At 43.2% G+C, this 21419-nt stretch overlaps 1 protein-coding gene across 3 annotated transcripts in view; it reads left to right on the top strand.

Annotated features, from left to right (window-relative positions):
- The window catches only part of SLC12A5 (solute carrier family 12 member 5), a 1098594-nt gene that overhangs the window by 987016 nt on the left and 90159 nt on the right, over positions 1-21419 (top strand). For all 3 annotated transcript variants that reach the window (XM_085619360.1, XM_085619359.1, XM_085619361.1), the window contains exons 13-15: positions 13561-13679; positions 16048-16146; positions 19710-19829. In XM_085619360.1, the coding sequence (XP_085475486.1) occupies positions 13561-13679; positions 16048-16146; positions 19710-19829 (338 nt within the window). The remainder of the gene's footprint in view (positions 1-13560; positions 13680-16047; positions 16147-19709; positions 19830-21419) is intronic.

Below are 21419 nucleotides of genomic sequence, written 5' to 3'. Positions count from 1 at the left end.
TTAAGGGAAAAGACGGTCTATTGCGCTAGAGGCCGCCCCCGGAAGTGGCACGCCATATGGGGGCGGTGGAATCAATACAGGGGGGGAATATGTCTTGCCCCGGATCTGGATCCTCCCGAGGAACAGCTTTCCTTCTAACCTTCTTTCCAGCTCAGTATGGTTTATGGACTTTTTGGCCTCTACAGTCCCTCTTCTTCCTCTTTACTTTGTACTGTAACTGTTAGATGAGTGGGGTCCGGCTTTCCCTGGGGGGCTCATCATGGGCTTTCAGTGTTCTTGCCTTGCTGGGGTTTGTTGTGCGTTTTTGTGTTTAATTAAAATTGAACCTTTGCACTTCTCCTTTCATGGTATTGGGGACGCATCTCTGTTTCTATATATCGATGCTGCCGAACCTCCGGGTTGTCGGCTGAATAGCTGTGTCCTGACTTTTGAAAATAAAGGTTTTTAAAAAAAAATAAAAAAAAATAAAAAGAATCGGAATTTAAGGTACTCAGGGGCACATTTATAAAAAAAAATCGCAGTGCAGCAAACCACCTTTCTGAGCTGCGCTGCGTCATAGGGAAAGGACATGAATGCACTGTATTTAACATAATACAGCGCATTCCTGTCTTTTCCCTGCGGTAGCGCACAATACAGCATCCATAGAAAGAGGAAATAAAAAGGAGAAATAAAGATCGTTGTCTTTGTTATGCCTCCCCTGGGGATGCGTATCATTTTGATGCATTCCCAGGTCTGCCAGTAATGGTAAATCTGGAAATGTGCCAAATCCATGGGTGAATGCGTTAGAAGACCCACGCTCCACCCATGGAACACCTTTGTGGGGCAGAGTAACACAATGCAGGGATGTGTGCAGCACTGCATTACTCTAGATTTATCAAGCCACACAGGACCATGCAAGGTGGCCTTGTGTGGCTTGATAAATTTAACTTAAGAGTTGTGTCGCTCTTGCACCCTATTGCGAGGCCCATTGCATGGCGCAAGTTCGACGCAACTCTTTCATAATTATGCCCCTGAATATCTCATGGTTTGCCTCTTTACCTTACTTCCCCCCGCCCAATATGTTTTGGCAGGCTAGACTTGCGGAAATCTGAAAGTGGAAAACAAAGATATGATAATTATCTTGGTGCAAACTCCTGTTTTGGCAGAGATTGGTACTGACCTCCTCCATCCCATGCCCTGTAATCTTAGTTGAGGAGATGTTAGCCATTTGCCCCGTTTAACAATAGAATCCCTTTATAATAACCCAGCAGAAAGAGAGAGCAGCTTAAACAGTGAAGACCCCATGTGCCTAGCACTAAGGGTGTTGATATAGAACCGCACCTCCCAAGGGCTCGAGTGGTTGGGCTAACTACTGTGAGGCACAGCTAATGTAGTGATAAACTGTAGCGGCTTTGGCTAACTTGAGGCTCAGGTTGCCTCAGAAGGTCCGGCTCATAGAGTTAAGCATGTGCTAAAAAGTGTAGTAAGGTCGCCTACCTGCTTTTGTAACTCTGCACCAGATTAATCTTATAGTGGGCGGAGGGCAGTTCTTCAAGGTGGCGGAGGACATTGGGCCCGTCACACTGACAAACTACAACCTACAAAATTTAGAGATAACCGCAGGCCCAGCATTGATAGGATCCGCTGTCTTAGTGGTTCCTGTCGTGGTGCAAAAAGTTTGGTGGACATCTACTGTCAGTTTTGATGGGCGTTCACCAAACTTTGCATAAGTTTTTGTTTTTGAGTGTTATGGAAAACTCACTACCAGAAAGATTTCTCCCTGAGTTTGTTGGTCATTTCTTGTGTTTTTTTCTGTCGCTCTCCACCAGGTTTTACCTGGCACTGACAGACAGAAGAAAGGACATCACATCATTAACCTTAAATAATGTTCTTTCTCCAGTGAACCAGTGTTTTATTTGTAAAAACATAAGTGCCAGGTCCCTGGTCAAGAGGCCTCTGCAGCTTGCACCACATATTACCCCTGCCAGCACTGCCAATGACAGAACCAGTACAAGTACCAACCCTCATACTCCTATAAGGGTGACAATTCCGAATGTTCTAGCCCCCAAAGCTATAAGAATAGTTTGGGCAGCAGGTACCAGTCATTACAATTAATAACTGTTGCTGTGCTCACCTCTAAATTATACAAACATGTCATGAGTGCTGATGCTGATAATTGAGTGCTGGTGCCGGACACTGGAAACCACGGCCCAAATCAAGCACTGCAAGGGACCCTACTTTGTCAGGCCATCAGCGAAAACATTCCATTGAAGGGATCAATGGGCACCGATGACAGAAAGTTGATGGTCTGCCTGACTCTAAATAAAGCAGACAGACTGTCAGTTTAGCCGACAGGTTACTCTGTTGCATTTGTATCAGAGTATACTGACCGCAAAACTTTAAATGTGGCCCTCTGTAATTTAGGGGCATATTATCAAGCACGGCTTTAAAATTATCGCCGCTTTAGCGGCAGAAAACTGCTGCTAAAGCAGCGATAATGGGCTTGATAATATGCTGCAGAGAATTCCAATAGAAGCCCATGTTGACACCAGAACATGGGCTTCTATGGGAATTCTCTGTGGCATATTATCAAGCCCATTATCGCCGCGTTAGCGACAGTTTTCTGCAGCTAATGCAGCGATAATTTTAACGCCGTTTCTTGATAATATGCCCCCTAGTTAGTAAAATAGTACCAAGGTTTCTTAGTGCTCTGAAGCAACCTTTTTAATGGAATGGTTGCAGAAACCATGGAAAAGAAAGGAGCTGCTAAATCTGAACTCAGCAGTCAAGATCAACCTTTTCAGAAGACCCCAGGAGTACTTGGATCTTCATTGGCTGTATGTGCCTGTAGGTCACTGTTCAGTACATTGATGCATCAGGGCTACTAAGATTCTCAGAAGGCTGGTTGCACAAGGAAAGCCCTATCAAGGAACATTCAAACTCTTAATGGGTCAGGAACCAGCGACCATAGTCGATAATGTATTTCACTAATTGGTTTGTACTGGATCTGGGTACCCTTATTGATGGGTTTATGTGTTTATTTATCCAGGGGGTCGATAACACTGCCAAATTGCACCCATTTTAAATTGCTAAACAAGGAAAGGACAGAGAAGAGAACAACAACATGATGAACAGAGACTCTGGGTACATTCATGTCAAGAGTAGCCATTTAATGTGGGTTAAAAACTGAAGGGCTGGTTTAGAGTTTGGTGGACGGGTGCTCCGTCACAAACGTGGTGGATATCCTGCCTGCCGTATTACTTGTACATTAGGATATAATGCACTTGTAATAAGGCAGACGGGATATCCTTCACATTTGATAAAAAGCACCCATCCGCCGAACTTTAAACCAGGCCTGAAGTCCAGTCTTAGCCCATCAGCGTGTGCTTTGGCCAAATGCCTTAAGGAATAAATATATTGTTTATATTTGAAAGTGGTTGGGTTCTAAGTATTGAACTTTGCTGAGAATGGGTCTTCCTAGAAACAATTTGAATTTGACAGGGTGCAAGGCCAGCAAATTCAGAGGTGCCAACCTTGATTGGGTCTGTATATATTTCTAGAATATCTTGCTGTGGATTCCTGGTCCTCTCCCATGCAGTGTATCATAGACAATGCATAATCCACACCATTTTAACTGTTTGCACTTTCATCAGTACACAATGTTGGTGTGGTGTGGGTCAGTTTGCACACATTCAGGATGCTTTTGAGCACTTTGCAGTTTACCAGAGAGTTTGTCAATCAACCATGTAGATGAAGTTGCAGTAATTGAGGTTAGATGTTGTCACAGAGAGAAAAGGAGCAATCCAATGCAGCAGGGTAAGCTACGCTGAGCAACAGCAAGTGCTAAACAATACCGTTGACCATGTTTTTAACTCGAGGAATAAAAGACAGTATGAAGTCAGTGATGACCCTAAGACTTCACATTTAATGCAGAGGCGGAGCTGATGGGCCAGTGTAAAAAAAATGGGGTCTCTAGTTGGCAGTGGCTTGCACACTATCCAAGTAGGGACCCTCACTATAGTCAGGGTATGGGAGTCACACAGCTAAGATAACCCTTGCTCACTCCCTTGGTAGCTTGGCACAGAGTAGTCAGGCTTATCTGAGGCAATGTGTAAAGGTTTTGTACATACACACACAGCTACAAAAGGAGTCCACACCAGTTTAGAAAAATAGTCAATATTTATCTGACTAAAACAAGACCAAAATGACAAAAATCCAACATACACAAGTCCAAATATCCCTTTTAAAAGGTTAAGCAAATTTAGTTATTAGAAATCAATCGATGTGCTTGTTTAGGGCAAAGTACTAGGGATGCATCAAAAATCAAAGACGATGCGAGGTGCAGGGGAGATGAAGTGTTGATAAAGCAGGTGAGGCATCACTTCCGTATTGCTACAGGGAAGGTGAGGCTTCGGTTCCTTACTGCTAGGCAGGGGAGGGTGATACATTGGTTCCTTACCGTTGCAGGGGAGGTGATGCATCGTTTGTGAGCACAATGTATTGGTTCCTTACTGCTGTGCAGTGTCGATGAAGAAATCTGCACCTAGGGGCGATTCATCAAAAATCCAGTTATGCCGCATCGGTTCCACAGCGATGAAGCAGGCGCTGTGTCTGAGTCTGAGCGGTGCGTCATGGACTTTGGTGATGCGGTGCATGAAACTCAAGCAGCAGCGGTTCTTCGGATGTGCTGCATGGGAAAGCTCGAGCCTGCATTATAAGCATCTGTTGTTGCGTCAAGCTGGGACCACGCTCTGGTGCTGGCAGTGGCTATGCACCGAGTTTTGCAGTGATGCGTCGGTTCAGAATGACGCTGCGAGTCGATGCATTGATTTCCTCCTTGAAATCACCAGAATTTACTGCCAAGGGCCCAGGAACTGGATTTGGCATCACTTGGTAAGTCATGACTCTCAGCAGAAGAGCCCAGGCACTGGTAGGTGAAGTCCTTGATGGCCCTGAGACTTCTTAACAAGAGGCACGCTCAACTCAAGCACTTGGAGATCATTGGAAGCAGGATGTACAAAGCAAAGTCCAATCTTTTCACTCCCAGGGCAGAAGCAGCAAAGCAGCAGGCCAGCACAGCAAAGCAAACAGCAAAGTGGCAGCCTCTCCTGACAGCAATCCAGCTCTTCTTCCTGACAGAATGTCCTCAACCCAGAAGTGTTCTGAGTATATGGTGTCACAGTTCCAATATTTATACCCATTTCAGCTTTTGAAGTTGGCACACTTAAAAGAAAGGTTTTCGTAGTGCACAAGACCTTGCCTTTCCTTGCCCTGGCTCCAGACGCACTACAGGGGGTGGAGACTTCTTTGTGGGAGGACAGGCACAGCCATATTCAGGTGTCAGTGTCAACTCCTCCCACCACTCTACCTCAGGAAGGCCCATCAGTCTGGTGATAGGCCATCTGGATATGCAGGGCACACCTCGGCTCCCTTTGTGTGAGTGTCTAGACTGAGTGCACAACAGCCCAACTGTCATCATGATCCACACATTTATTAAGGACAGACAGAGGCACAGAATGGTTAAAGTAAGAAAATGCCCACTTTCTAAAACTGGCATTTTCAGACCGGCAATTTAAAAACCAACTGCACTCAAAGATGAGTTTTTAAATTGTGAGTCCAGAGACAACAAACTCCAATTTTCCAATTTTCTAACACCTCCCAATTGGCAGATACACTTGTAAGATGTTATAAGGCAGCTCCAGTGCTACTCTTTGGGAGACATAGGCTTTTCTGTAATGAAAAACAAAATTAGCTGTATTACACTACCAGGACATGTACATGTCCTACCTTTAAATACACTGCACCCTGCCCATGGGGCTACCTTGGGCTTACCCTAGGGATGCCTTACATGTAATAAAATTGAAGGTTTAGGCCTGGCAAGTGGGTGCACGTGCCAGGTCGAAATGTCAGTTTAAAACTGCACACACAGACACTGCAGTGGCAGGCCTGAGACATGTTTGTGGGGCTACTCATGTGGGTGACACAATCAATGCTGCGGGTCCACTAGTAGCATTTGAGTTACAGGCCCCAGGCACTTACCAGTAAATCAAATATGCCAATCATGGAGAAACTAATCACACCATGTTTTAAAGGGTATATCCACTTTAGCACTGGTTAGCAGTGGTAAATTGTCCAGAGTCCTAAATCCAAAAAAAAGATGGTCAGAAAACAGAAGGAAGAAGGAAAGCAAACGGAGGCTAACCCTGCAAAAATTGCCACGTCCAACAGCCATAAATATATCATCCAGCCGGGGTGGAAATTAGAAGCAAGAAGGCAGATCACCTCTAATTTAGGTGCGTTGTGGTGGATTAGGTCCAATCTGTTCTTGGGCACCCGAATCATCATGTCAGATGTAGCGGAGTGTCCTGAGTGTTCATATAAAAACCATTGTCATATGGTTCAGTGAAATGAGCCAAGGCTAACATGTAAACCGTGAAAAAGCTGGGAGAAGGTGCTGATTTCGCAGCTCATGATCCTTCTATGGGTAGGATGTTTCCTAGCTTGTCCAGTACTTAAGGTTTTCTAAGAAGGACTTCAAAGTCATGCACCATATTTGAGCATGTGAGGAGAAATAGTTAATGAGCAGAACATTTATGGAAAGCCACTAAATCAAAGGCCTTCAATCTGTGGGGCGCGACCCCCAGGGGGGCGTGGAATCCTGGGAAGGGGGCGCGGATGCCCCAGCCTCACTTGTGCCTGGAATCCAAAATGTTTGCTTTCCTTTTGGAAAAAGACAACATTCCCAGGACAGCTAATTTCTATTGTTAAAATGCTTCAGCTGAAGTTTCATTATTGAGTCTCCTGTGCTGTGAAAAGCTTTCATACCAAGGTGCCTGCTTGCCTGAATAAAATGCAAATGTGCGCTATTACCGTAATCTGCAACCTTAAAGGGTGCTTGGGAGCCCTTGATCGAATCACTCCAAGCTTTGTGATGACAAAGATTTGTTTTTTTTTAGTTGTACTGCAAAGAGTTAACTGGGCTGTGAAGTGGGTGCTTTCAATCAAAATTGTATTTACACAGGCTTTTTTACCCCCAAGGAGGTGTTGAAGGGACAGTTATGTAAAAAACAAATGGCATTACATACGCTCTGGAATTACTAAAATCTACATTTTAGAAGCACCATTTTATCTTAAAACTATTTGCTCATTTTGTAGCAGTCTGTCTTATGCTGTGTGTAATACAAGTATTAAATAATGACTTACATGTTCACAGTGCTTCCTGTCAAAGTCTGTGACCTCATAGCACTACAAATTCTCCACTGCACCAACCAAGATTTAATTCTGTGGCTGTCTGGTTACTCACAGACCTCTGCAGTGCATTAACTAATAGAGGTTTCATAAAGGACTACAGTGCGTTTTCCACTGAGTAACAACTTTTTTTATTTGTTTTTCATTTAAGTGGCCCATTGTTTTATCTGTAGCTACCTAGTGGTGAAAGACCTAAAAAATGTACAGAATATTTTGAGGCTTATTTATGAGAGGCTTGCGCTGCCAGAGCAGCACTTCTTTTGACGCCCTGGCGGTGCAAGCGTCTCAACCATACCTTTGAGGTGGCACCAAGTCACCCTGCATGGCTTTGCGTGGCCTCATAGATATGGAGTAAGACAAAGCAGCACAATTCACTCTGCATCGAGGCGGCGTTTTATGGGTGTTAGCTGGGGGTTCCCATGCAACACCCATGGATTTTGATGCTGCCCAAGATTTACAAAATTACGTAATCCTGGGTCAGCGCCAAAACCTTACGCCTCCCCAGCAGAAGCAAAACGAGAAGAAATGTTTTCACTTCTCCTCTTTTTTTCCTCTTTCCATGTGTGCTGCATTCTGCAGCTAACATACAAACATGAAAACACCTCTTGGGATAGTTTTTGTGAGGGAAGGTGGCCCTTCCTACACAGAAAAAATCCTGCCTGTATTGGCTCTAGGCAGCAATTTGTGCGCCAACACAAGGGAAAAGGACAGGAAAGCACCATATTATATAAATACGGTGCATTCCTGCCCTTTCACAGTGGCGTAGGGCAACTCAGCAAGACGCTGCTGCCCAATGCCAATTCACATATATGAGGCCCTTTGTTTTTAGCTCCACCTTTGACCACGCCCCTACACTCACTGACCTTTGGTTTTCTAAACACTGTTTAATATTATTTCCCCACCGTAAAAATTATTTGCTTTGGGAATTAGGGGCGTTTATGGTTGTTGGTGATGAGGAGTACCAGGTTCTAGAAATTTTTGTTAGTAAGGGGTCCTTACGCCTAAAATTTGACAAGGAGGTCTCGGCATCAAAAAGTTTGCAGACCTCTGCGTTAAGTAGTCCAGGACTATACTTGGCGTTGGGCTCGCCTGTGGAGAAAAGTTCTGTCTTCAGTAAAGTAGAAGCCAGCCAGGCAGGTAGAGTCACTTCTCCAAGACTGACACCTCTGCACTTTTTTTGTGAGGATCTTGCTAATGACTAGACTATTTCTTCTTCAGGGAAGACATGGCTTGGCAGTTCGGGCTGGACTGTTCCCATGAGGCACAGGGTCAAGACTGATTTGCATATGGCCATGTCTGAACTGGGGTGGCGTGGTGAGAAGAATAACAATGGATTAAACCCAGATCTGTGACTGGGGGTGAATGTTTTGCCAATGTGCAACTTTCATCCATCATTTTGTGTGTTTTGCTAGACTATTTCTTCTACCATCACCTGTTCCACACTTAGGCACTGTCCATGTTCTCTAGGGCTGAACAGGCAAACCGTTCTGGACCCTTCCCTGTCCCTGGCTGGAATCTCATAATTGACTCCAGATAGATCTTCATCAGGCAGGCAGTTCCCCAGGGAGATCTTCAACGCACTTTATTTTCAGCTGGCTGGAGATAGACCACATTCAGGTCAACATTCGATTGAGCACCAAGTTAAGGTCAACATCTTATAACTGTAATGGACAAAGTAGCTAATTCTGTGTACACGTTTGGGAGGAGCCAGGCAGAGTTTCACTTCCGATCAAGGTATATGCTGGGTTTTAAAGTTGTGGAAGCAGTCTTCATGGACAAAACTGGATCCCAAGATTCCCGCTTTTGGCCCGCTAGAAGTAGTTTTAGGTGGACCTGGACACTGATTCCAAATCTGAGCCAGAAAACTGCACAACATGCTTTACTGTGGGTAAAGGGTGCAATGCAGAAGAACTATGGGGTCATCCCTGAAGATTCTACTGAAACTGAAAAAGACATCGCTCAGTAATGGAATATTTCTAACCAGAGCATTCAGGCATTGTAACCCAACTAGAGATGGGAGAGCCACTCGAGGCTTGAGCCTTGCTAGTGCCAGGTGTCTGACTTTGGCTCAGCCCTAGGTCTTCTTGGATTTTGTGAGTCAAAAACTAGCTGAGCCTTCATTTGGCTTCTGTCCGCTATCACCTCAACCTGCAACACCAATATCCCCCAAAGCCCCTAACCAGACATGCTTGCTTCCAAACAAAGGCTGCGTGTTGCTCACTACTTCATGGCCTCCTCCTCCCACCAGCCCTTGCACTGGCACACCGTGCAGTGGCAGTGCAGCTAAGGCAGCTCCAGGCTGGTGCACACAGGCAGAGTCTCCAAGGCGTGGGTGGCTCTTGTCTGTGCAGTGTCTCCTTGTCTCATCTTCTGGCTCACCCCCCCTGTTAAGCTGCTCAATTAAAGTGAATTGACCAGATCAGATAAAGTGAGCACTGGGAGCGCTAAGTGAAGACATTCTCTCTGCAACCGTTCTGGGCTGTCTGGTGTCTAAGTAGTTGAAGAACTGGAGCAGCGCTATTTTACCACCTTAGACAGTGGTAAAGGTTGCTTGTCACATGAGCCTCCAAGGCCAGTGCTGCATTTGGCTGGAAATATAGCAGCATTTGGTGACATGTCTAAAGTAAACAATAACATACCAGAATGGTCTACACAAAGCAACATAACAACACAGTTAAAATCCCCACAGCAAATCAAGACAGAATGCAATACACCAACAGCAGTACAACATCACAGAATCACATTGTAATAATGGTGCACACATATACAATAAAAAGCAGAACACACCACCACCGAAACAAAGTGCCACACAACAAACCTGCACAAACATTCTTGTTATGTGGTACCACCTGCAGAACCCTGTTTTCATAATACAGTTGTAAAAGGTATTTGGAGCAAGCACAGTCTTACTTACCCCCAAGACATGGAATAACATAAATCAAAAAGGATTTGGGATTTAGCCGAAGATGACTTTAGAAAATGCACAGAAAATGCTGCCTGCACTCAATATATATTTGGCCTAAGCCCATGACTGCAAACACACATAGGAAAACTTGCAGTCAGAATTAATTTGCCCTAGCCATGTATCTGAGAAGAACAGGTCAGTGAGTCACTTTGCTTTTTTTCCTCACATGGCTCAAAGGGAAAAAAGCTGCTGGAAAATCAGACTATTCCCTTCTTTCAGACTTTGATGCTGCAGCAGACTATTTCTCTTATGCCTCTCAAAATTCTCTCTGGTCAGGGCCACTTTCCATAACAGGGCTGGATGAGGTACTGTATAGGAGCAGAGAGGGAAGATGGGAGAGAGAGAGAGAGAGACAAAAGAAGATAAAACATTTTGGCCCAGATGTACAAAGCTTCCTGTTTGCAATTCTTAAATAGCGACTCGTTAGGAATCAAAGGATATTTACAAAATTTGCGATTCCCTAATAGCGATTCCTACAAAGTAGGAATCGCTATTAGGGAATCGCAAATAAGAAATGCCATTTCATTCCCGCCTATGGGCAAAATAGGAAATGGTTTGCATTTCCTAAATTGTGATTCCCTAATAGGCAACTGCAATTTAAGAAATACAAAGCCAAGGATGCCTCTGGGAATAAGGCCCCTCTGGAGGCACCCCGAATTTCCTAGCGCACATGTAAGTGCCCATATGCCCTAGGAGCATATGTGCGCTTCATGTCACACTAAGAAATGCATTTTAAATGCATTTTTTAATTTTGCACAAGGCTACCACCAACTTCAAGTCGATTGCCTAAATGTCCGATTCGCATTTAGGAAATTCTACGTACATGTGCTTTAGGAATCGTAAATAGATAATCCCTATTTGTGTTTCCTAAATTGCGATCGCACTTAGTGATTTCTTCTGGGCAACCTTTTCTAGCCCTTTGTACATCTGAAAAGGCCATTTAGTATTTCTTAAAGGGCCAAAATAGCAATTCGGCACGTTAAGAAATGCTAAATGGCTTCGTAAATCTGGGCCTATGAGTGCAAGAAGGAGATGCACAAGGATGAGAAAAAGGAGCAAGAGGAAAGAATAACTAGGGAGGGAGATTGGTGAGAGTGGAACGGAGGATACACAAAGCAAGGAGGGAAATGGAAGTAGAGAGAAAAATGTATTGGTAAAATCAGTGGGTCTCACCGTGGGGAGCTATTGGCTTTGCCACTGCCTTTTGGCAATACCCTACAGCTTCAGACTTTTTCCTGAGGCTGTGCAGCATTGTCAAAGAGTAAAGAAAGAAAGGAAGACACAATAAAGTGACCGCTCCTGCCAGGTGACGTCATTCCATTGGCACACGCATGCCTGATGACAGAACATATTAGCTTTAAATGTTGTATTTACTGCTCCAAGATGGCAGACACCACTTGGATTGGGTAATAATTGTTTTAAAAAAACAATTTGCGCTAAAGTTCAAATTTGAAAAGAAGGACCATGAGGGTGGGCGTTAATGGAGGCTCAAATGAGTGATCTAGTGGGAATGGGGGGGGGGGGCCTTGCTGTAGGGATAGAGCAACAAAAATGGGCTGGGGTTGGGCAGACCTGTAGAGAAGAACACAAAGCATGGGAGGGTTGGGGTGGTGCCCGGGGACGAGATAGAGAAGCAGGCTAGAGAGAGAAGCACACAAAAGTGACAACAATTTCGGGAGCAAAGGAGGAGCACATGAGTGCAAAAAAAGCATGGAGCATGAGGGGAGTGGAGGAAAAGTACACTAGAGAGAAACACGGAGAGCGAGGGGTGGGCATTTGTGGGGAGCACATGGGGACAGAAGGAGAGAGCTGGAAAACACATGCATTCTAATAGAGTGCTTAACCAAAGTGAAAACAAAGTTCCTAAAAACTAAGAAGTGGAAGGACAGAAGCCAGCCAGTCAGAGAGATGGTAAAGAAGCTATGCTCTAGGGGGAGGGACAAACACAAGATGGACAATGTGGGACATGGAAATCCATTGATTAAGAAGCAGGCAAATAAAAGTGACAAAAAGCTAACCAGTGTCATCAGATGGATGGGATTTAGGCTCCTGTAAGTTCTTGTGAAGCCCACAATAGGTCTTTTGCAGCTGACAGCATACGTTGTACGGTAGGCTCGACCTAAAAGTGAAGCAAAAAGAGTTAGAGGAGAGAGGGAAAATGTTCAGATGTGAGGAGAGAGATAAAGTTAGGAGGGAAGTAAGCGTGTAGGAGAGATACATTAATAATTAGCCCCTGAAGGGTCAGTTAGGCTGACCAGTAGTCCATCGGAACCACACCCTGCTCCCCAGAGGGTAATCAAAAATGCAAAAATAATATAGGCCATAGTCAAACATATGAGCTCTTTTTAAAAATCTGCGTGCATCCCAGCTTTGCACTTCTGTGTTGTCTCTGTGAAGCTCTTTAAGAGCTAATAGTTCTATTGTTTTTACTGACGTGTTGAGGCGCTTGCCTCTCTTGAAGTTTGTCTAGTTGTTAAGTCTGGGGAAGCTGAGATGGTAGTGTAAAAACTAAATGTCCTGCCTTCTCTTAACGTAGTATTTAATTTGTTTTCTAGAAAGACTTCTTTAGCTTGATTTACGGTGTGATACTACATCTTTTTGCTAATATATCCCCTCCAAGAATTAAACACACAGCACCGTTCGTTGGTGTTAAACAGCAGAGGGGAGGTGATATCCACCCAGTGGCTGAACTGCACACCAAGGAGCCATGAAACTTGGGATCAATCCCAGTTTCCCCTCTTAACCAAATCCTGTGACCCTTGACAACTATTTTACTTCACTGTACCTCCTTTTCCTTGATCATCACATTTAAGAGCACACTGAAATACACCAGTTCAGTACATATGGTTTGATAGGCTATATTGTTGCTTGATCTCTAAAATATATTGTCCTTATGTAAGGCCCACTTAACAGTTGACTTGCTCTTGGTTCACAAATGGCATTGTCTTCAGAGGCAGATAGATTTGGGGGCTCCTAAATGTTTCTAAGCTTTGAGGCCATACTAAAGACAATGCAGCACTATCCAAATCTATTTTAACATAACATTGCGGGAACACAGTCACACGCACTCATATCTGATACTAAAGAGCTCAGGAAACTAAATTTTACCAAACATACACAAACGGTATAGGGATAAAAGCTGCAGGGTCATCTAGCAGGATTTACATGGCGGTAGCGATAGCCTCATCCCAAGAGTACAGGAGAAAGGCTGCATCCCAGCTACCATTTCTAAGTACCAACAGGAACCAATATTGTGATGGTGAAGTGGTCCACTGTTGAATGGAAAATGCTGACTGCATGTACCACCCCTCTCTTTGACTTGTTAGCTCCTTTCTTTAACTCTTGTTCTCTTTCTCTCTCTTCCCAAGGTCTTTGGCCACGGCAAGGCCAATGGTGAGCCAACGTGGGCCCTGCTTCTCACCGCCTGCATCTGTGAGATCGGCATCCTCATCGCTTCCCTGGATGAAGTTGCTCCCATCCTCTCCATGTAGGTGTATCTGTAACATGCTCCAATTCTGTCTGTCTCTTTAATTTGAAGATGGTTGTGCTTTGATAAGCTGTGTCCTTACAGGCACCAAGGAGACACTCCTGACCTTTCAGGTTTCAGTCTTGTGCCTACTTTTACAGTCGATGCTTACTCAGGTCCCTGATCCTAGTGCATTGTGCCCACACTTTGATAGTTTTTTTGCATCATGCCATGCTCAATCAGGATGAAGCCACCTCACACCACACATACTAGGGTTTAATTGCTAATCTCTGGAGCACAGAGACATGTGAACAAAATGTAGTCATCAACAGCACAGAGCTAAAATAATACATGTATTCATAGTGTTAGTAAAACACATTAATGTCTGACAATGCCACAATTGTATTTGAAGCTTTAACATTCAATAATACATAGTGAACATGGGCCTTCAAGGCTTCTATTTATCCACAAGATGTAATCAGTGTAGATGTAATAATATATTATGGTTGAGAGCAGCACAGCCAACGCGTGTTTAGTCTAAAAAGACATCCTCAGGGCCATTGGTGTGTAGAAACAAAGTTAGCTCATGGAATGCTATGTCAATGTAGGAGCCGCACATGTATAAAATGGGAAAATCTCTGAAAACACAGATATAGTAAATGAGACCAGTCCAGACTATAGGGTATCCCACTAGTACATGAAAGGTAAAAGTGGATAAGTCAAAAAGTACGTTAATGCTGAAAAAGTAAGTTGCTGGGTGGTGAAACCACTAAGGTCGGATGAAGCTTAAACAATCCAAGGTAAAGAAAGTCACCAAAATCGGCAGTAAGTAAAACGCCCTGCGGCACATGGAGAACACGTGAACTTTGGCGTTCCCAGCAGACTTGGCACGAGGACTCCGCTTATCGAGGGGGTGGTCCGTGAATTTTCCATTACTGCCAATTTTGGCGACATCTTGTGGATAAATAGCAACCCTGAAGGGCCATGTTCATTATGTATTATTAAATGTTAAAGATTCAAATAAAAGTGCGGCGTTTTAATATATTAGTGTTTTTTACTGACATTACGAATAAATGTATTCTTTTAGCTCTATACTGTTAATGACTACACTTTTTTCACATGCCTCTGTGCTCCAGACATTAATATTATGCTGCAGTAGTCATTTGCCTTTCCAGTTGGCTTATTAGCGCCTCCTAGCAGCAGGGGTGCTGTCTGTGGCAGCACTGTTTACATATTTCTGTCCTCTGCGGGCCATTAATATAGGGAGGTTCTGTGCGGTTGTATTCTGTACCACTGCTGCCCCCCTCTGTAATAGCACACATACCAGGGTTGAAAGGTCTTTCTGTCAGTGTGTAGTGCCTACTGATATAACGTTTTGCCAAACAGTGACTGTCTGCTTTGGACACAGTAATGTACTCTGAAAGGTGCTGTGGTTAGTAGCATTAACCAATGCTTCTAGTGCCCGCTAACCTGATTTTCGCCCCCACTTGCTGTCAGCATATCTCTCAAATACATCAACCTTTCTCCAGGAAGAACAATAGGTTGTCACTAATGTGACCATCTCATTCCATGCCTTTATGAACACTCTTTGCAGTTCTGAACTTTTCACATATAAATTATTAATTTCAGGAGTGTTAGTCTAATTTGTCCTGCAAGTGTCAAGGAAGAAGGCCAGTTCCAGGACAGGAAGTGCAGAGGTAGGATGTAAAGTGCTGGAAATATCGGAGGAAGTGTAGAGCGGTGGAAATGATGCAGGAAGAGGACAGAGGTGGGACTTACGGACTATAACTGATGGAGGAAGTGTAGAGAGGTGGGATGTAGGGCACTAGAAATCATGCAGGAAGTGTAAAGATGCAGAATCTAAGGTACCGGAAATCATGCAAAAAGTGTGGGAAGAAAGATCAGAATTGTCAGAGGGATAGAAATACACAAAGTCAGAGAAGCAGAGGAGAAGACACAAACTGATAAATAGAGAGAGAGAGAAATTTGTGGATGCCTACTTTCTTTTTATTCAGCTGGAAATAAAAAAAAATGCTACTGTCCCCCACTACTATGATTATACACACATACATAGAGCAGAAATGGATAAACATTGTCACTCCTCCTTCTTATATTATATTCTTTACTTTTTCTTTCTCCCTATTTTCTTTTTACCTCATCCTAAAATGTCCTCATTTGCATACCTCATGGCTTCTATTTATGATTTTCCATTTACTCTGCGGTTCTCTACCTGCCGCCCATAATCTTTCACTCCATACTTTTTTTCACATACCTTGTTTATTTTCTTTTTCTTCATCTCACTGTTATAACTTTCAATCCTCCCGTCTCTCCTTTTCCTCTGTGTCGGATCCCCCTGGGTTCCCATTGCCCATCATTCTTCTACTTCTAGGTTTTTCCTGATGTGCTACATGTTCGTAAACCTGGCCTGTGCGGTGCAAACTCTACTGAGAACCCCCAATTGGAGACCTCGTTTCAAATACTACCACTGGTGAGTACCTCAACATCTCTTTCAAGCTTTCTTTTTACTCTTTACCCCTCTAGACTCTCTTTCTCTCTGCAGTGTCCAGTTTCTCCTCCCTGTGCCATTTTCTCACCTCTGTAAAAGAAATATTTGGCCACAAAGACAGCTCATTTTGCAACCAGCTGATAATCCTTTCCATACCAAAGAGAACTGCCCCATTTTGGACTTCATCTCTATTCTTGGGCCCCCTGCCTCTATTTTTTCATCTGTCCACATCCTCGCACTGTTGGAAAGTTTGGGGCATATTTACAAGCCCGTTGCTCCGCCTATATTTACAATGCCATCTAAAGTCCCCCTGTGTGACTTTTCATGGCCTTGTAAATAAATGCCACTTTCACGCAATATTCTCAGTGAAAGGGGCGTTCCATGGGTGATGCTATTCCCATGCAGCATCCATGGAATTTGACGCATTCCCAGATTTACAACATTTTGAAAAACTGGGAATGCGTCAGAATCTTACGCCTCCCCTGGGGAGGAGTAGGAATGGCGCAATGAGGTGAAATACTTTTTTTCTCCTCTTTCTATGCATGCTGCATTCTGCAGCATGCATAGAAAGAGGAAAATGTCACGAATCATTGTTTTTGTGCAGTAAGGTGTCCCTTCCTGCACCAAAACAATCATCCCCGCAGTGCAGGCAACCTTGCAAAATGACGCACGGGTGCCTGAGATGGCGCATGGCAGTCAATTGTGCACCAGTGCAGGGGAAAGCACAGGGATGCATCGTATCGTTGTTAATACGACGCATCCATGTCCTTTGAAAATGACGCAGCACAGTGCAGCTAAATGGCTTGCGGCGCCGTCTTTCGTCTTTTCTTGTAGATGAGGCCCTTCATGTTCAGTGTACCTCATCGCCTCAACCTCTTGACCTTAACTTACCCTGTAGGCACCTTTACTATTTTTGTAGCTCATTCGTACCACAATAACTATACCAATTATGTCTCATTCATACATTTTTCTGAACGTAGAATATATTTTCAGGGCTTTTCAGTGCCTCCTCATCCTTGAGTCATCTGCATCTTGGCAGCTGGCCCAAGTATGAGACTTTCCACTCTTTGGCCATTAGAGGCATGCTGATGACAAATAAGGTATATGACGTGTGCATTGATTTTACATATAGGTCATGTGTAGGCTTCAACAGAACTTGGACATCCAGTATGCATAACACCTCAAATCATTGATAGAGTCATTTTTCTTGTCAAATTCAATGTTGCTTGAACATTAAATATCTTGAAAAAACAAGACAAGAGGCGTTTGACAAAACAGGAACAGTTCATTTAATTTAACAGTTATAGGCATAAGGTCTGAGGACTGTCTCAATTTACAATCGGTCTAACAAGGGTTTTTATACAGTTCATTAAATGTAATAAAATAGTTCCAGCGATCCTTGTTTGGTAAGGAATGTGAACCTCTGTCTTTGGAGACATAGATGAATGTATTGGATGAGGAGTCCAGGTGGGCCTCAACCTTGCGTGGATACAATGCAGTCAGTGGATAACATGTCCAGATGTCCGGCATGGGTAGCGCATGATCACTGCGTGTACTGTGTGCTATGTCTTTATTGGCTATGTGTTCCTACCTTCATGTGGCATCTGACTTTATCGTGATTTGGGATCGCACACACCCCTATGGCCATGTGTGCTTTATTGGGGACAATGTCCCTGGACCATTATGGTGTCGCTGCACCCATCTGTGGGTTTGAGCTGGGATTTCCTGTTTGCATGTTTGTCTGTCACCCCACGTGCACCTCTCACTCAGTGACCTGTCAATCAGTGACCTTAGGCCTGGGTCACAGAGCCTGCCTCACTACGTTTTTCTGAGTCGCGGTTGAAATGGAGTTTACAACGGGTGAATTCGTCAATAAAGATGCAATTTTGGTTTTTTTTAAGTTCAAGAAAAGGTTTATTGAAAAGATTATTATGATCATAAAAACAATATTTCATATATGCAGTTATTTGTTAATACATGAAGGTGTAATAAAGAACATAATGATATATAATATCCAATAGTAAAAGGATAATATAGAAGATGATATGAATACAAGCAAATGTTCACAGAAATTGTAAATAACAGTACATGTTAAAAATACACAATTAAAATAAATATATATATATATATTATAGAAAATGATAAATTAAACAAAATTATAAATAAACAATAGGAGGTCAAGGAGGCTTGGTCACTTCTTGTTGTGAGGGAGCAGGTAAAGGAGTTTTCTTCACGGTATTGTCTAGAAATTGTGTGAGTGGGCCCCAAAGGTGAGAACGTTTAGTAGCAAGAGAGATAGGATGAACGAGTGCTGTATCGAGGCGATGATTGTGACATACAGCATACCACCAAGCTAAATAGGACAATTTAGAGGAATCTTTCCAGTTTTTTGATATTTGCTAAAAAGCTACAGCTATTAACAAATCAATAAGTGGTAACTGGGATTGACTTGTTTTCCAGTCCGGTGTTAAACTGCCTAGGAAAATGTTTGTAGGGGAGAGTGGAATTGTGGTGTGAAATATAGTGTTGATTTGGTGCCAGACCTGTTTCCAGAATATAAAAACATGTGGACATGTGAAAAGCATATGATGGAGATCAGCGTGAACCTGGGAACATGTCCAGCAAGTGTTGAGATTTGTGTTGTGTATTTTATGTAGGTATTGTGGGGGTAAGAAACAATCTGTTGTAAATAAAGAAGAGTGTTTGTGTTGTGCTGGCCGCTCTGGATGATTTTCTAAGTTTCGTCCAAATTCTGTTCCAAAAAGAGAGAGGCCAATTTGTTCCCAGATCGGATTCCCACGAGAGTTCCACTTTGGTTTTATCTCGGATCTCAGGAGGTACCATTAAACGGGAATAAATGGTGGACGCTTTGGGGTTTATTGGCAAAAGGTTATGCCATGGGAAAAAGGGGGTGGGACAATTTTGTTTTTATATATAAATGTATAATTATTCATATTGACATCAAGTTTTTCAATATTAACAGCAATGTGATTTCGGAACTGTGACATCTAAAGGGTGATGTGTAGTTATAGTTTTGCCTAAAATACACTAGTATTGCAATGATGCCCCTTCACTTATTTGCCTAAAATTAACTTATATGTCTGTAATAACCTGAGACCCAAAGAAATACCACTGTGCCCTGGAAGCGGGTGCCTTTTGGTAGAAAAGCATTTTGTTTTTGAAGTAGCCAATTCTTGCAATTGCCGATTTTTGCAATTCCAGTTGTTAGCAATGCCTTTGGATGAAGATGAAACCAGTTTCACCCCCAAAAACAAGGACATTTCTTAGAATGAATGGTGTCGGAATTTTACAATGCGCCCACAAGCTCGAACACTAGCGCTATATAAGGGGTTATTCGCCATGCTTATCCCACCTAATTTACTACTGTTTGATACCCCTACAGATCCTATCTAAAACCCACAGACCTTGCACTCCACCCATTGACGAGACAACTCCTTAAACTGTGGGGATTGGAGGGGTTTGATACAGTAGGGCGCTGATAAACATGGTTGATCACTGCTGTGTCTTGTTGTTCCCCTTCTCAGGTCTCTGTCTTTTCTGGGGATGAGCCTGTGTCTCTCCCTGATGTTTATCTGTTCCTGGTACTACGCACTGGTTGCTATGCTGGTTGCAGGACTCATCTACAAGTACATTGAGTACAGAGGGTAAGTCCACTGGTGGATTGAGGTCAAATTGTATTCCGTTACCACACCAGAAAACAAAAACTGGTTCTGTTACTGCCAGGGTTACTGCAAGCAGGTACAGATGATCCATGTATCTCAGACAGCCAGGGTTTAGCCAATGCTAGTGTTAATTTGTGCCGGTGGTTGCTGGTGGTGGGCATGGGCATTTAATGTTATGTTATGTGATTTATAGAGCACAAACAAATACCCGAAGGTGTCAAGGCAGAGGTGTCACAATGGGAGAGAGGACCAACAAATGCAGTAAAATTACTTAGGGAACAACCACGTTTTTAGGTTCTTCCTGACTAGGGACAGGTTCGGGATAGACCTGATGGACAGTTAATAATAAGGACCTGGATATATCATCATCAGACTTTTCCCGAGAACAGGAGAAAGAATGGCGGAAAGAAGAAAAACTGGGAAATATTAACAAAGGAAAAATCACGAATGAAAAAGAACCTGCACGAGTGAGATAAAGAGACAGGAAGGGTTCGGTGGTGGCAGACAGATTTGGAACCAAGACTAGACCGCCTTGGTATTCTCAAGTCCTGGCATTAGACAAGTCAGGGTTCATAAGAAACACTTTGTGACCCTGCAAGTATATATATTTTTGTTTTTTACAAATTAGGCACATGCCAGCGCACCCTAAAACGAAAAGGTACTTGCAAGCAGAGCGAAAACACGCAGGAAATAAATGACAAATTTTCCAGTCTAAGTAAATGAGGAAAATGAATTCCCCGCCCCAGAGACCCACGCAGATTCATTCGTCCTTCCTTCCTTCCTTCTTTTCATCTGTCCATCCAGATGGCCAAAATTGGACTTCGATGCTAGAGTCAATTGGGGTATATAATTAGCCATCCTTGATCGGTGCTAACTGTATAACAAATAATATTTCTTAGCACTTGTTAGATCCGCCCCACCTCCTCTTGCATCTGATCTGTAATGTTAATTGTGGGTGTGCACTCACATTGATGACATTTCCTCCCCAGCTCTTTTAAAGATCTCTGTATTTTTCTTTTATCCTGAGAAATGGAAACCTTTACTGAAGGTCTCAGCCTAGTGTACTTCTCTGTGGGTTTATCATTCTAGTCTATCGAGTTTGCTACCAAAATATCTTCGCAAAAATATTGAAAACCTACCAGCAAGAAAATAATATATAGGCTAGTATAACTCCATATAGATGTCCCTTGCCAATGAACATATGTTTAAGGTACATTGTATTGTATTGTAATAGCATTTATATAGCGCTTACTACCCCTGACGAGGCGTTGAAGCACTTTTTTGGCGAGTAGCATGCTACTTCGTGACCCCTAAAGGATTAGTGTTTCATAAGTATAGTGAAATATGAATGTTATTGAAGTGGTTGATACATGAAAGCAGAACATGTATAAACAGTAAATACATTATTTGAACCCAAAAAGTACTAAAATCATAATATCGAAGTAGTAACCCAAATCAATGATTCAAAATTTGAGAGCTCAAACTCAGAAAAGGGGAAAACGCACCCCAAAGCAGAAAGAAAGAAAATGTTAGTGGCACAAGTAACTGATCTATTGATGCTATACATTATAT

This window comes from Triturus cristatus, chromosome 7, assembly GCF_964204655.1.
Source record: "Triturus cristatus chromosome 7, aTriCri1.1, whole genome shotgun sequence".
NCBI lineage: Eukaryota > Metazoa > Chordata > Amphibia > Caudata > Salamandridae > Triturus > Triturus cristatus.
Note: the sequence above shows the minus strand (reverse complement) of the source record. Positions and strands in the feature narration are given on the sequence as shown.